The following is a 14,787-nucleotide window of genomic DNA, read 5'->3' on the forward strand; positions in this document are numbered from 1 at the left end:
GCACTGAATTGCAACTATTAATCAGTGCAGTACAAATAGTGATAACAAACACGCTACCTTTTATGCAGCACTGAAGAGTTGGAGTTCAATAATTTAAAGACTTTCTCTCATCAGTAATCTCCATCTTCTACAATCCCGGGCTTTTGGAATAAAGGTTTCGTTAGCTGCAAGTAGTTTTATAACGCTCTTTGAATATGGTGATATATTTCAAGTGTTGCTCGTAGTCCTTCGAAAGCATTCTGATATTTTACAACCTTCAAGAAGTGGTTCAATATAAAAAAAAAAATGATGGTACAATCCAAAAACACTAAATTAGGAAGACGTTCAATGAAACAAAGATAAAAGACTTTAAACATTTTATTAAAAATTGAGACATTATCACCGTAGTTCAGATAATGTTTTGCACTCTAGGAGTATACTTATTCATCCATCTTAATAAATATAATATTGAGACTTTCCAGATAAAATTTACATAAAATAATCATTATATACAGTCAACACATAATAAATAAATTTTAAGAGCCTTTCCACTAAGACATCAGGGCAAACATTTAAGGTTTCCTAAACCCCCAAAGTAATGTGATATCATTTACTTGATTCACACAGCATAAGATATATGTTTTTTTTAAAACTCTACATGAACAGATGGTCTTATGTTTAGCCACAGAAACAGGGAGAGATACAGGCTTGGAGAAATGAATGTTAAAAAAAAAAAAGTATGAAAAGCAGCCAATAGAAAGCATCCTAGTAATCAACCTTTTTTTCCCCTGTGAACACAACAAACACGGGTCGAATGCTATAAAACTCAAGAAAACAAAATTACGAATCTGCTCTTTTGAAGACAGCAAAGGATTTCTGGTAGTCTTTATTAAATACACACAAATGTATGTATGTCAGCCTCCCGATTGGGATAAAGATTGTAAAATCCGCAAATAAAGGAACCACCTTCAGAAAGAGGCCCACTTGTGTATCTCGTGCATTATGCTATAGTAATATAAGAAAAATTTCTGAAGTAACGACTTCTGGAAAATCAATGATGTAAAAGTTTGAACTGACTATATACTGCAAACAGGATTCAAAATGGGTGACACGGAAATTTTGTGGAACACAGCCCGACAGATTCAATCTGCCTGGGCATCTACGACAAAACAGAAGAATCAAGAGGTAAATTCACTACTACTTTACAAACGAAAAGGATTGGGGACGAAAAACATAATTTTATATTCTCACAACAAAGTACGGACATCTACAATGCAGTGAATGGCCAAGAATCATATCAATGCTGGGCACTACTGACATACGAAAATGCTAAAGGAGATAATTATACAACTGTTTGACAGCAAAAGCTGTATCCTGCATAATTATTTGGCAGTACAAGGGAATATGACCTCTACATAATCTCGTGCTATAAACTTTCACATACTTGCAGGGTTTCTATCTCATATGTGGAGAGATATAGAATTTCTAATCTCTTAAAACGGGTTACACAGTACATACTGTTTCCTTAGCATTTAAGTATAACATGATGAGAACCTTTTAAATTGATTTTCTCACCACCTTGGAACCATTCCATGCAATTACACTTTTCATTTTATTCCCGGCAGTGCTGGTTCATTTAAAAAGCTGTGTGATTAATAACGTACCAGAAAATTCTAAGCCAAAATCAAAATCACAGTGAAAACGAGAGGGTCCACATATTTCAAGTCAAAGAGGAGTATATTTACAGATCCAGTTTCTAAGGAATCTAAATTCATTATACTACTGGAATGAAAATGCTATGCAACGTCCAATAATTTGATTACTGTTAGTATTACTATTACTGTATTGTGATTCCATATACTGAGTGGAAACAAACGTTCACTGAATCTGCAAATGCTAACCCTTGGTCATACCTGAGGCAAGTTTGAGATCACATGACTACGTATTTTGGAATATATCTCTATATTGTATCGTATATCATCTTTCCTGAGTTGTTAATACAGACTTTCACAAAGTGTCCCATCAGTAAATGCTACACAAGAACGTTTCTTACATGCCTGGAAAACAAGTGCTCAGTGATAGATTCTTGAGAAGTCAAGTACTACATTCGTTCACGTACTGAATTACAGGTATGGAAGTGACTTACAGTATTAATAAACCTGCAATTTGATATTATCTATGACGGTCAGATATCTGGGACAAATATGCTGTTTAAAAAGTGAATCAATCAGGGCTTACAAGAATCAGAGTACAGTCATAAAAAGACCAGTTGAGAAAAAGTAAGACAAAAGTTTTGGTAAGAATCATTCTCTAACGATGATTTTAAACAAGCACATAAAAAGCAAATAGGAAAACAAAAAATTAACTTTGACAAAATCCAATATCTCAGTAAAACATCAATAAGGCCATAGTACAGATTACATAATGCAATGGCATAAGATCCAGTACTGATGGGAAAAGCTGGGTTTTTAACATCTGATATGATTTTCACTGAACACTTGCCCAAAGGCAATTAACTTGAGTGGGAACTCAAACATGACTCAGGCAAACTACTGTTAAGAGTGATTAACAATTTTGGATACTGTAGCTTAAGGTTAATAAGAATGACAGGTTTAGCAGTTTTGTTAAGCATCCGTAGAAACAAGGTATGTAGTGTTACATCAAAACATCTATCATCCCAACATAACAACTCTAAGATACAAATGCTCATGACAGAAAATTGTAACTCCTTCACGTGAGATTCTCTTCTTACAATATGAATTCGCTTCAGAATAGTTTTTGTAAAATAGTAAGCAAAAGAAATTGAAATACCACAAGTTTAAATTATAATATACAATCAAATAACAAAAAAACAGCCAAACCTGTCACAAACCATTGCATTATTGAGCAAAAAATAAACAAAGTATTAATGTGTAGATTACATAGAAATACTGCCACAAAGATTAAAAAAAGTCAGCTAACAAGAAGACTACGATGACAGTTATAGAAACAGAGTTCTGTATCCCATAAATAGTCTGACATAAAAGCAATGATATATATGGAATTCTTCACTGATTGGGTATAATTCAGGTACTTATTTACAATTCCCATTTGCAAAATTTATTTCTATTTAGCCAATAGAACATTAATAGCCATATACTTTAATACTGTGTTCACATCATAAAACGTGTTGAACTATTGCAATTGAAATAATTCTCATTAATAGTGCTCTGGTCATAACAGTGGCTGCAGAGATAAATTGTCTACATTAATTTACGAAGTACAAATGGGTATCATCAGCTTGTGTGTAGGCTATTAGGCACAAACTTAGGCTAAAATGATTGTGAAAGAATTACTTTGAGTCATTCACAAACCATGCTGATGCGAGATTAAGTATTCTCCCTAAGTTAATCTTGGGTTGGTGGTGGCATAATATTTCATTATATTAGAAAAATTTGAATAACACAATTTTTGGATGTCTTACTAGTAAGAAAAAATTGTTTTCTATTGTTCTGACAAATTTGCCAGGAAGCACCGGGTAGACTTTCTAAAATCACTAACTGCAGTTATCCATAATCTCATACTTCCAAGACGTGATGACCTTCAAAACTGGTGAAATCGTTTTCCACGAATGCTTTTTAAGATGCAGACTGCTTTGCTTCTCTGTCAGTTGCTTTCTTTCAAATCAGTCCACACCTAAAACATGACAGCAGTGAAGACCCAGACAAAGAAGAATAGAGATTTGGATAGTGGAGTACAGTATCTGTGTATATGCACTTTGAGCAAGGTTTGATGACGGGCTGAGAAGGGAATTTCTAATGCTTTGGATTATTTCAAAAAAGCTTTCTCTTTAATGACTTGGCAATATAATACTGTATAGGCTGCTCTTTGTGCTAAACCCTTTCTATAACTAAACATAAGGTTTATATCATAAGAAGCCCTTTTAACTATCATGTTGAAAAGGAAGTTTTCATCATGTCATTCTAAGCATTGGACTGGGGATGGTGAGTGACCTCTGCGGTCACACAATTTTCTCCATTCTACGACGCGTGAAACGGAATGGAGAAAATCTTACACGTACCTTCGGAACAATATCCAGTGTCTTTGATTAACAGTGGTGCTACTTCCTTAGTACAACATTATGGGGGTTGAGTGGGTGGAGGGGTGTGATCAACATGTAATGTAGGCAACAGTAAATCATAGGCTGTACAACACTAATCATGTATATCAATTCAAATTTACCTGCAATTCTTTGTACCTCAAGATTTCACTGAAATGATAAAAAATTCCGGTGAAAAAAAAACTGCTACGCAGCACAATATATTGCATTTACTGTGCGGCAAACTGTATGGATGCATCATCAAATGACAGCACGAAAGAGATGCACAAGGGACTCATAACCAGACTTTGTGATACGGACATGAGATGATGAAGCTCCTTTGACAAAGACAGTGCTCTTAATACATGTACTATGTACCCAGTTTCCTATTCATGCTTCCAGGAGGTCTATCAGAGAATTGAGGGGTTGGGGGAGAAGTACAATAACATATTTTGATTATTGCACAGGATGATTCTGTTTCTTCCTTTTTAATTTATAACTGATTTGTACCAGAAGAGCAGAAATGTCATGATATACGCAAACTTCTTGATTGGAGATACTGCTCAGTAGAGTTGTATATAGGCTTTTCATTGGCTAGTACGTACAGATTCTTTCCCTATATCTATTTCAATAACATTATTCTTACAAAATAAAAATAAAAGGGTGATAATCATTAACATAAAGAAAGCTCTACTTCAAAATGAGTTGGGTTTCAAAACATTCTAGATCACAAACAGAGGTTTTTCTACAAGTGTTACTTAAATGCAAGTGCTAAAACGATTAATGAAAAATATAGCAGCGCAATATAACAAAATTAACACCTTAACATTTCGATGTATTAAACTGCATTTTATGCTTAAGCTACTACATCTTAATGCAATGTTTTACATCTAATTCAGATGGGGATATATTTTTACTTCAGTTACAGAAGTTAAACCTAATCTAAATGATGGCGCTTCACCGTGAAGCGCAAATAAAATAAAAGAAATTTTACAATTCCTATATCTGGGTCATATCACAGCCAGTCACACCTGTTGGTGCTCTTCCTCACTATCCTCAGCTAGAACTTTCTCCGGGAAGAAGTTCAGCCGTGGGCATCAGTTCTGCCTAAGATCCACTATTCAGAACGACCGGAACTATATGTGAAAGCTTTTGCTTACACTACACCTTTCACATGCACAGGCAATACAGGAAAAATTTTCTAAATTCAATTCTCTGCACTGTGTGAAGGATAAGTGAAATGGAGTTTATTCAGCAGGCAGCAAAGAAAAAGGTTTCACATATATTACAAGTCCAAAAACCTCAAACTGTTAACAAAAAGCAGTTTACAAGGGTTATGACAGTTTTTTTTCTGAAATAGTTAAATTTTTTGTTTTTGCTTTACATGTTGTGATACATACTGGCAATATTTTTACTTGAGGACCAAAGTAGAAGACCAGTTTTACTTTTTTTGCTTTTTTTTTGTTTTTTTATGTTTTTTTGCTATTATATAGTAACTTTATAAACTGGGCCCCACACATACAAAAACACACATGCGAGGAAGTCCAGAATCTGAGCACCCAAAAGATCACAGTTCTCTCCTTAATTAAAAAATAAAAATAAAAATAAAATACCCTTATTACCAATGCTGCATTTTTCATTCATAACAGTACTGTACTTCGTACAAGTTCGCTCAATACATCATATGTATGGAAAGTGTTTTGGAAAGCAACAGAATGTTAAAACTGGATCTTTAATTTTGACATGCAAAGCTCAGATGACTTCTCACATCACAAAACTGTTCATGTTCCTATGTCACCGCTACTAAAGTCAGGTCTATTGTCTTATTCCTGTTTCCAAACACATTTAAACATACACGGGTTATATATATTGAATAAGATAGAATACTAATAATAGTTGTCCTGTACATATGTAGCTCCTATTGTTACACACACAGACATACACAGTGAGCATCTTATGAGCATCATGTTAATACCAGGGAGGAAATACCTGGCCAATGTATGAACCTGAATTAGAATTGAAACGCCATCATACAATGCGCTGCTTTCCTTCGGTCGCTATTAACAAGACACGGGAAGTGCTGGAGACTTCCCTCATTAGCCTAGCCATCTGGATTCTGAGAGAATCCATCGTTATCTGACACAATGTAGAGTACACTGTGATGACACACTTTTTTTTTTTTATTTAAACTTTCATTTCCTTTTACATGAATGATTGATACCATAGTGGAGCTGATGTTATGATGGATACCAATGGTAGTGGCCATTCTTATGAGAGAAGACTTTACCATACTTTACAATCATCAACTAACAGTCTTCAGCAGTTAACCTTTGTGAATTCTTTGAATCATTCAAAATTCCACGCATGACCTTCACTGAAGTCTCTTGATTGGTGATTATGACATTGCTACAGTAATTATGATAATGTTAGCAATAAAATATTTATATACATAAGTCACCTACGTTTAAACAAGTGCGAAAAACACTCAAGGTGCTTAAAGATTTCTGCTACTTTCATATGGAAGAGGATGAGAATCTGGTAAATATCCCACAGTGATGAACACTTAGCCATAGCCATCTAGGTATGTATTCAACAGTCAGTACTGCTGGTCCAAGTATGGCTGTAATAAGCGTTCATCCCTATGAAAGTTCTACCACTAATGCTTGTGTCAAAAAAACAAGTGACACAGCATTTACAATGCTGAAAGGATAATAAAAAATGGTTAGGGAGGATAAACAAAGGCTTAGAGGCTTTACCTGCAGTACACCCAAGAGGCAACTGCAATCCACCTAAGATATAAGTGACGAAGTACTTTATGCCATTATCAAACCAAAATGTATTGCAACCTATCTCTACAAAGTTCATAAATACCCATGCTAAATCAGATCCTAAAGGTGAAACATAATAAAATACAGAAAAATACTTGAAACAGCCAAAGTGCTGTTACACTTGATGTCAACTCTTGGTTTGTGCATTGGATAGCTAGAATCCTTTGCTACACTGGTAACAGTGGAAAAGTTAAACCATGAAGGTGTAATGAACATTAAGAGGAAGCTAAGTATACTAAAAACATCTTGAAAGTGCATTAACTAGCAGTACGGTATATTTGGTCTCTTGCATCTCAACAAGACGGCTCAGTGATAAGAGGAGATTTCGGCACATACCTGTTTCAATCAAAATGTTCCTCATCATAAAACTGGGTCACAATCATGCTGTCATTGTCATGCAATGTTATTAATATAAAGTTTTCTGACACTAATGTATCTGTCAAGTGATATTTCTATTGCTATGTGGATGACTGAAAGAACTACAAATTCTAATGTTTGGAGGTAGTTTTGGCCAGCCTTCGAGTGCCTTTTCTCTAACCTCGGACACTATTCATTACTCGTCTGGGTCGGAGGAAGATAGCAGCAACACGCATATGTTATCAATGAATGTAAGGTCAAATAAGCAGATCATTAGACACACTTCCCTTTGAATAACGAGAGGAATTCTTCAAACTTACCCGGTGATTCACAGTGCTCATGTAGACTTACTCAGCTAATAACACTACTGGATTAAACTCATCCAACAATCATAATGGTCAGTGAAACTGGCACTTCCCAAGTGCTCGATTAAACGACTTCCTCCGAGAATCTGAACTCAAAAATGTAAGTATTCTATCTCAGATAATGCCAACTTACACTTAAGTTCAACCTAAGCCTGTTTACTCTAGTGACAATCTCAGTCTGTTCTTATTTTTAGTAGCCATAGTTGATGCATTCATTCCTTACAACTTAGCATTTAGACAAGATAATATATGTACTATATATTTAGAGCCTCATTTTTATAAATGGGGCTTAATTCAGAAAAGAAACTTCATAAAAAACATCCTTGAACATTTGCAATCAAACTAAAAGTTCAAATAGCCTCTTGCACCTCTGATCATATCCCTGGTGATGCTGACTGTGAAGTAAAAGCAATCAAGGAAAAGGTTCACAAAATCATCTTCCTTAGTCTACCTATGAATGATCAGATGATGTAAGCTGCATACTTGACCTAAAGTAGTGTTTAGTCCCATTTCCCAGAGACAAATTAGTTTAAGAGTACTGCATATGATCATCAACTGCAGAGAATTTGCTGCGAGTAATACAGAAAGTAAGAAAAAACAAGGTTTAAACAGTTCATACTTTCAGTTTGACCTTAAGAAGAATTTGGGTTACTATATTCTTCCCCCGGCACCCACGTCACTGTCAAACACACCGGACGTGACTACGCGAGGGTACTGTGGTAAACAGCAGTTAGCCTAATTGAGCACATTCTGTAGAACAATAACAAGGAGGGAACAGGACACCTCAATGATATAGCTTAATTCACCAATTTTGAAAATATATAATATAAAACTCAATAATCTTGACCATGAGGCTCCTAAGTCCAGTGGTACTGAAAACACTGTGCCACGGGCCATCTGGGTTATGATCCTTTGAAGTTGGTGAACTACTCTAATCACAAGATTTGAGACACATGATTAAGTTCCCAAGGCTCCCTCTTCTGTACAAACACATTTGTATAATACATAGCAGCTCACTCTGTATTTTGGTCAGATGAGCATACAAACTTAAAATACGTAACAGAACCAGTAACAAATTCATAAGGTTGTTGTTTGGGAGGCCTAATAGAGCCAATAAAAATATATACTTTACATACAGTACAATTAATTTAGCTTATCTAATGCCTTGGAAACTTACCATCTGAAGTTCAAACTGTACATACAACAAATGCACGCAGCAAAAAATAGACATATGTATATATTTATATATATAGTAGTCCAACAAAACACATGCCGATGTAATAATAATACACATTATTATTATGCTTTAGCCTTGCCTCTGCAAGCAAACCACATAATGTAATTTATTTTATACATGAATCTTAGTGCCTTTGTCATTACATACATCAGACAATAATATACCGTATATATATATAATTCTTAAACCGTTTCTATTGTAGACACTTCTGCCTGATGGACTACATTACTCTCCTAACCATTCACATGCAGGGTTCATCTATTCAGATAGTTGCATTCAACACAAGACACTGTACATGAAACAAGCCTGTCACATGGTAGTATTCGCATCTGCCCAACGCCTTGCCAACATACATACAATTCAGGCTCGGGTTTCCAATTTATTTTTCCGAGGATGGTGCCGCATCAATATGTTGCTCTACATCATGTAAAGATGTAATATCAGAGATGATGCCTTATGCTTACGATATTAATGCTATCCATAGCAGACAGGCAAGTCCTTGATATCACACCTCTCTAAGCACAAAGGAGAACATACCGTGGCATGTACCACCATCATTCAGTGGGAGTTCTATGGACTGGTTCATGACACTGCACCTGAAATTAGGTTGGTTGGAATCCTAACAGACCCAAAATACTAGAGATAAGAATAAACCAGCCAAGACAATGGCTTATTGTATTTTGCACAGTGAAACCAAACACGAACAAAACAAAGCCTAATGTAACGCTGATTCATTTCGCTGAATAAATCAGAGCTTCTGATACAAGTAATCAAGTGCTCTTTCATGTCTCACTTTCAATTGCTTTTGCTGCGGTCACTAGCTTTTATTGTTCCTCTCGCTGAATAGTAAGGGTTCACCTCATCAAAAGGTGGTAAAGTATCAATACTCTGGTATCATGCATATATGGGTAAAGTTAAAATACTTGTTACGAAACAGTTGTTTACTAACACCTTTTGGGGCAATTGTAATATGCATAACACAGTAAAGACCTTTCATGGGTAAAGTTTCCCCAAAGTTCTCGTCCTACCTTCCGTTACTCTTAAAAGTTTGTTGTGTGGCACCTCTGAAAATAATGAACAGCTCACAGCAGGTTCACTAGACTCTGCATTAGACTCGTATGGTTTCTAAACCATATTCTTGGCCATTAAAGTCTTATCAAAACTGGTTAACATGGCATCATACTGACTTAGAAACTGCACTGACAGCTATGGTAAAGATACCTGGTAATTTCTCATGATGGCTACACACATTTCAAATGATTTGAGCAGCATTTTCTCGTAAAATCCAGACTTGTCCTAACGGATCCTAACTTTACAGGGGATTGGATTACAAGCCTCATCCAAATGTCAACATTTGGATTAGGTTAGTTTTGCGATGGACTTTCAATTATATCATGTCTAGACCCTCTTCAATTATAGGAAGGTGCTTTGACAAACAACCAATTATTCCACATCCATTATTCATGTGGCACAGCTGAATGGCGAAATAACAATAAACTTAAGTGTTCAGGTTTTGAAATAATTCTGTTGGTGAAAGGAGCTACCTTAAAGAAAGCGCCCTGAATGATCGTTAACATAAAAATGATTTAGGAACATTCAGAACATAGACCTGAAACATACCTTCATCAAAAGTAATGCAAAATAAAATACAAAAGTGGGAGTAAAAAATCTAGACTAAAATGGCAATCACTGAAAGTTGCAATCTTTACCACACTGCTGTATCTGACTGGAATGCAGAAATGGATGGCTGAAACTTCTTTAGTGACTTTATGGGGGCTTTCAAACTCTTAATAGCAGTAATCATTATGGAGCATATATATTCAGCAAGAGATCTATTGAGTGTATGTACAAAATAAAAAGCATTTGCATGGACTACTGTCAGTAAATATTGGCATATGGAAGATGACTGTTACACATATAGAAAAAATAAGAAAAAACACCTGACTTCTTCTTGTACTGCAAATAGGCAATTATAAAAAATGCACATCGGATATGATACAACGTATCATAAAACATTAGAGTATTAACATTAAAATTGTGCTTGAAGATGCATTACTAGTGCTGGCCGTTAGATTCTTTCCTGTTTCCAAATTTCTTTCAGTAATTAAACATTCCTTTCAAGTTTTCACTGAAAAAACAAATCATACTTTGTAATTTAAAGTTTAAATTCTAATCGTGCAAAAAGAATCCACTATTTCTTTTACAAGTAAATCCAAGGAAATTTAAAAATCACCATTGGAAAAAACTTTGTTTTCAACTTGCCCTACTACTACGTACTTTGAATAATATTCAAATTTCACATTGCGTTTTAATGAAAAGATAATCGAACCACTCAAGTGATTAAAAAACACCATTCTGGATACAATAACTGCTTTCAGAAAAAAAGATGAAGGAGACTGCTTAAAATTTTCATGAAGAAATATCATATCACAAAGGCACATTGCCATGTACTACTTTATGTTAGGTTCATAACAAAAGTCTAAATGAGATCATTTTATCAATGCTGCACTTCTTTTCTAAAATATTCATTTATAAAACATATTTACATGAAAAAATCTTCATTAATACCCTACATCTGTAATGTTAAAGCAGTTTTTTAGAACACCTTTGGCTGCCAGCACTGAATCAACTCAATCCCCAATACCTGAGATTTTTCTGCAAAGAAGTTTCAGCTAATATAAATTAATCCTGTTAAGCTACGAAAAGAATTCTTGGATAACATCAAGAGATTTACGAATTCATGTAATCTTGTAGCAAATTTTCCAACTTTCTGTGGCCCATCTTAGCTAGTCTGGTATTTTATAAGAGCTTGTTTGTGTGGCTGAGCTGTTTTGTTTTCTCACTAATCTAATAATCCCAGCAGTTGTAAGCTCAGCTTGTCTGACTGTATGACTGGAAAATAGCTACACAGATAACAAGAAATTATATTGGAACATTAACAATTTTTGTATTCACGATACCTGTCGAGTGAGGTAGAAGTAGGTAGTTGGGAGGATAAACTCAAATGTTTCAAGCACACAAGAACCTGTACATTGTTGTATTATACTGTACTGTACTTAGGTTGTTGAGTTTTATGGCCGGAGTTGGAAGGTAATCTTGTACAAATAATTGTCACTTGAGAACCTTTATATGCAAATTCCTATCACTAGGCTTTACAGCAATATGAAGCATATTTAATCTGTTTGCTTTGACAACAAAAATGAGAATTTTGCACATGAAACTTCTACAGCGAGGATTTGGGCAGTATGCGAGATGAGGTCACTATGATAACTGTCACAACGGCTCTATTCTATAACAATAAACATCATCTAATAATGAGCTCTACAGCTAGAACCTATAGCAGGAACCCGCTTGGAATACATAAACATTAACATATAGTGGTCACTGTCACATGAAACTAAATGCCCAAGAGTTAAGGTGCAGCCCCAAGTGAGTTGCCATGTTCAGGCTCTTGGTAATTGGACAAACTGTTGTCAGACTCGTGAAGTGAAGAATGGGAAGGTGCTGGAGAAGTTAGCAGAGACGACAAGGGCGAACTCATGCTAGATGTTACACTGAGTCCAATCCCACTGCTGCTGGTGTTGCTGCTGCTACTCACATTCTGAGGTTCTTCTTTAAAGGGCAAGGGAGAAAACAGAGCCATAAATCCCTTGTTGTATTGGTCACTTAAGGGAGCAGGACTATATGGAGCCTGAGGATATGGAGGTGGATTGAGGTATGTGCTTTCCTCCAAAGGGGACTGACGGTCAGAGTATGCAGTCTCGGGTAATGGTTGCTCCAGTACGTAACTTTCTTGGTTAGGAATATACGGTGCGGGTGATGCCGTCAGATTGACTGGGTGAGGAGAAGGGCTGGATATATCTATCAGACTCTGAGACAACTCGAGAGACTGAGGAGAGTTCAGAAAAGCCCCAGGTTTCATGTCTTGATACTGATTAAGTAGATTGCTACTTGAGGTAAGAATCTGAGAAACAGATGAATTCGGGCTTGGACTTAAGCTGTGAGATATGTCAAGCATGGTATGCATGTTCTGAGTGATGCTTGCAGTTGGTGACTGCAAGATTCCAGGTGATGGCGGAGGTTGGTGTATACTATGGGGAGACTCCATCATGCTGTGAGGTGACTGGATAATGCTCTGAGGAGACTGAAGCATGCTGTGTGGTGACGGCAACATAGAATGGGGAGACTGTAACATACTATGTGGAGACTGTACCATACTCTGAGGTGAGTTACAGTGCAGTGGGGGAGGACTACTTATCAAGCTGCTCTCCTGCACACTGGGCTGTGTAATTTCAGATTCCATTGTCTGCAACATCTGCTTCATTTGCTCTAAACCATTACCCTGAAGCATCTGTTTCATTTGTTCTATATCCATCCCATTCAGCATTTGTCTTATTTGCTCTCCAGTCATGCTTTCCACTACGCTCTTTACCTCTTCTGTAGTTGGAGAGCCAGATATAAGACAGTCATGGCGATTTATAGTTGAAATCAATGCACTTGAACTGGATGAAGTGATACTTCTTTGCCGAACAACCATACTCTCAAAGAGTTCGGAATGACGCTTAAGACTCTGAAGGGCTCGTATAAGACCGTCATAAATTGACTTGCCATTGAGCTCTCCAAATCTCCAAGCAATATATTGTTGCAAAATACTCTGGAAGTTGTTAAGATGTGTTTCCTGTCCGTCCATATTAAATACTATAATAAGAACAAGAAGATAAGCCATTCGAGTGTCAACATTAAACATGCGAAGACCGCTGAGAATTTCCTGGAACTTACTAAATACCTCTGGCGACATCGCTCTCTGGATCATTGTCATGTTGGTGATCATTGGCTGATTAGGCGAATGAACATTGTGATAGCTGCCAGTGTCTTCTTTCAAGAAACTTGAAGCAAACACAAGAGCAATGACAGTGATGTTCTTTTTAATGGCTGCTCCCTGTTGCACTGAAGGGAGACTGCTAAACTCTGGAAACTGTCTAAGGAATTTTGTAAGCCTCTCCGCAAATCGTCCATAAGTAGACATCACATCTGACTGTGAATTTTCTGGATATGGCAACTCCTGTTCAACCAACTTGATGTTGCTTACAACTCGATTTATGAATTCAAATTCCTTGGCGTCAAGATAACGCGAAGCTGGATTAAAGACTCGTTCCACTGACATATCCTCCTCGTCACTTTCTCTCTTGATTCCCCGGCACATGGTCCTCACTGGACTCTCTTCCTTTGTGGTTACTGGATGATGGAGGCCTTCACTGGGATGATGTGGTGCAGGAGGAGGTATTGGCCCATACTGGATTGGTGCAACTGTTCCTGTTATTGGAGTTGGTGGGGAACTGTTTGGAGAGGAACCTGAGCTATCCAGGTCCACTGGATGTGCCGGGGGCTGATACGTGGGCAATACACCACTTTGCTGATAAGAGGGTTGTGAATTTTTCGAGGATGAGCTGTCTTTAGGACATACACTAGAGGAATAAGACCCTGAGTTTGTACCACGTCCACCACTGCCACCTGTATTAACACTACCAACTCCACCTCCCCCACCACTCCCACTACCAGCACTGCCTGACTGGTACATCATCCTCTTTGTGAGCCTCGTCTTCATCAGCTGCAACCTCTCCTCCTCGCTCATTACCCATGACTTTGTCATACCAATGCTCTCGCATTTGGTAAACCTGTTGGGAGGAAGAAAGAGGATCTAAGTTCTATTCCTTTGTTAAGGGTACTTTTGATGCTCTGGTTCAGCTATTATAAATATATCTTTGTATTATGTACTCCACAACTTTTGAATAACTGGACAGAATTTTCATACAACTGCAGGTTCAATATTTACAATTTACTGTGAATCATTAAAAATTTAGCTTGTACAGAAAACTTTAATACTTTACATTGATGTAAATGACACAAAACTTCACATGAATTACATTGATACTTTAACATGAA

The 14,787-nt window shown here is 36.6% G+C and overlaps 1 protein-coding gene across 8 annotated transcripts in view; it reads right to left on the reverse strand.

Moving 5' to 3' along the window:
• Nucleotides 1–341: 341 nt before the first annotated feature.
• Nucleotides 342–14,787, reverse strand: part of LOC135225854 (uncharacterized) — a 151,331-nt gene continuing 136,885 nt past the window's right edge. For all 8 annotated transcript variants that reach the window (XM_064265398.1, XM_064265396.1, XM_064265397.1 and 5 more), the window contains one exon: nucleotides 342–14,519. In XM_064265398.1, coding sequence (XP_064121468.1) covers nucleotides 12,257–14,519 — 2,263 coding nt within the window. In that variant the 3' untranslated portion in view covers nucleotides 342–12,256. The remainder of the gene's footprint in view (nucleotides 14,520–14,787) is intronic.

The sequence above is a fragment of the Macrobrachium nipponense genome, chromosome 13, assembly GCF_015104395.2.
Source record: "Macrobrachium nipponense isolate FS-2020 chromosome 13, ASM1510439v2, whole genome shotgun sequence".
Classification (NCBI taxonomy): Eukaryota; Metazoa; Arthropoda; class Malacostraca; order Decapoda; family Palaemonidae; genus Macrobrachium; species Macrobrachium nipponense.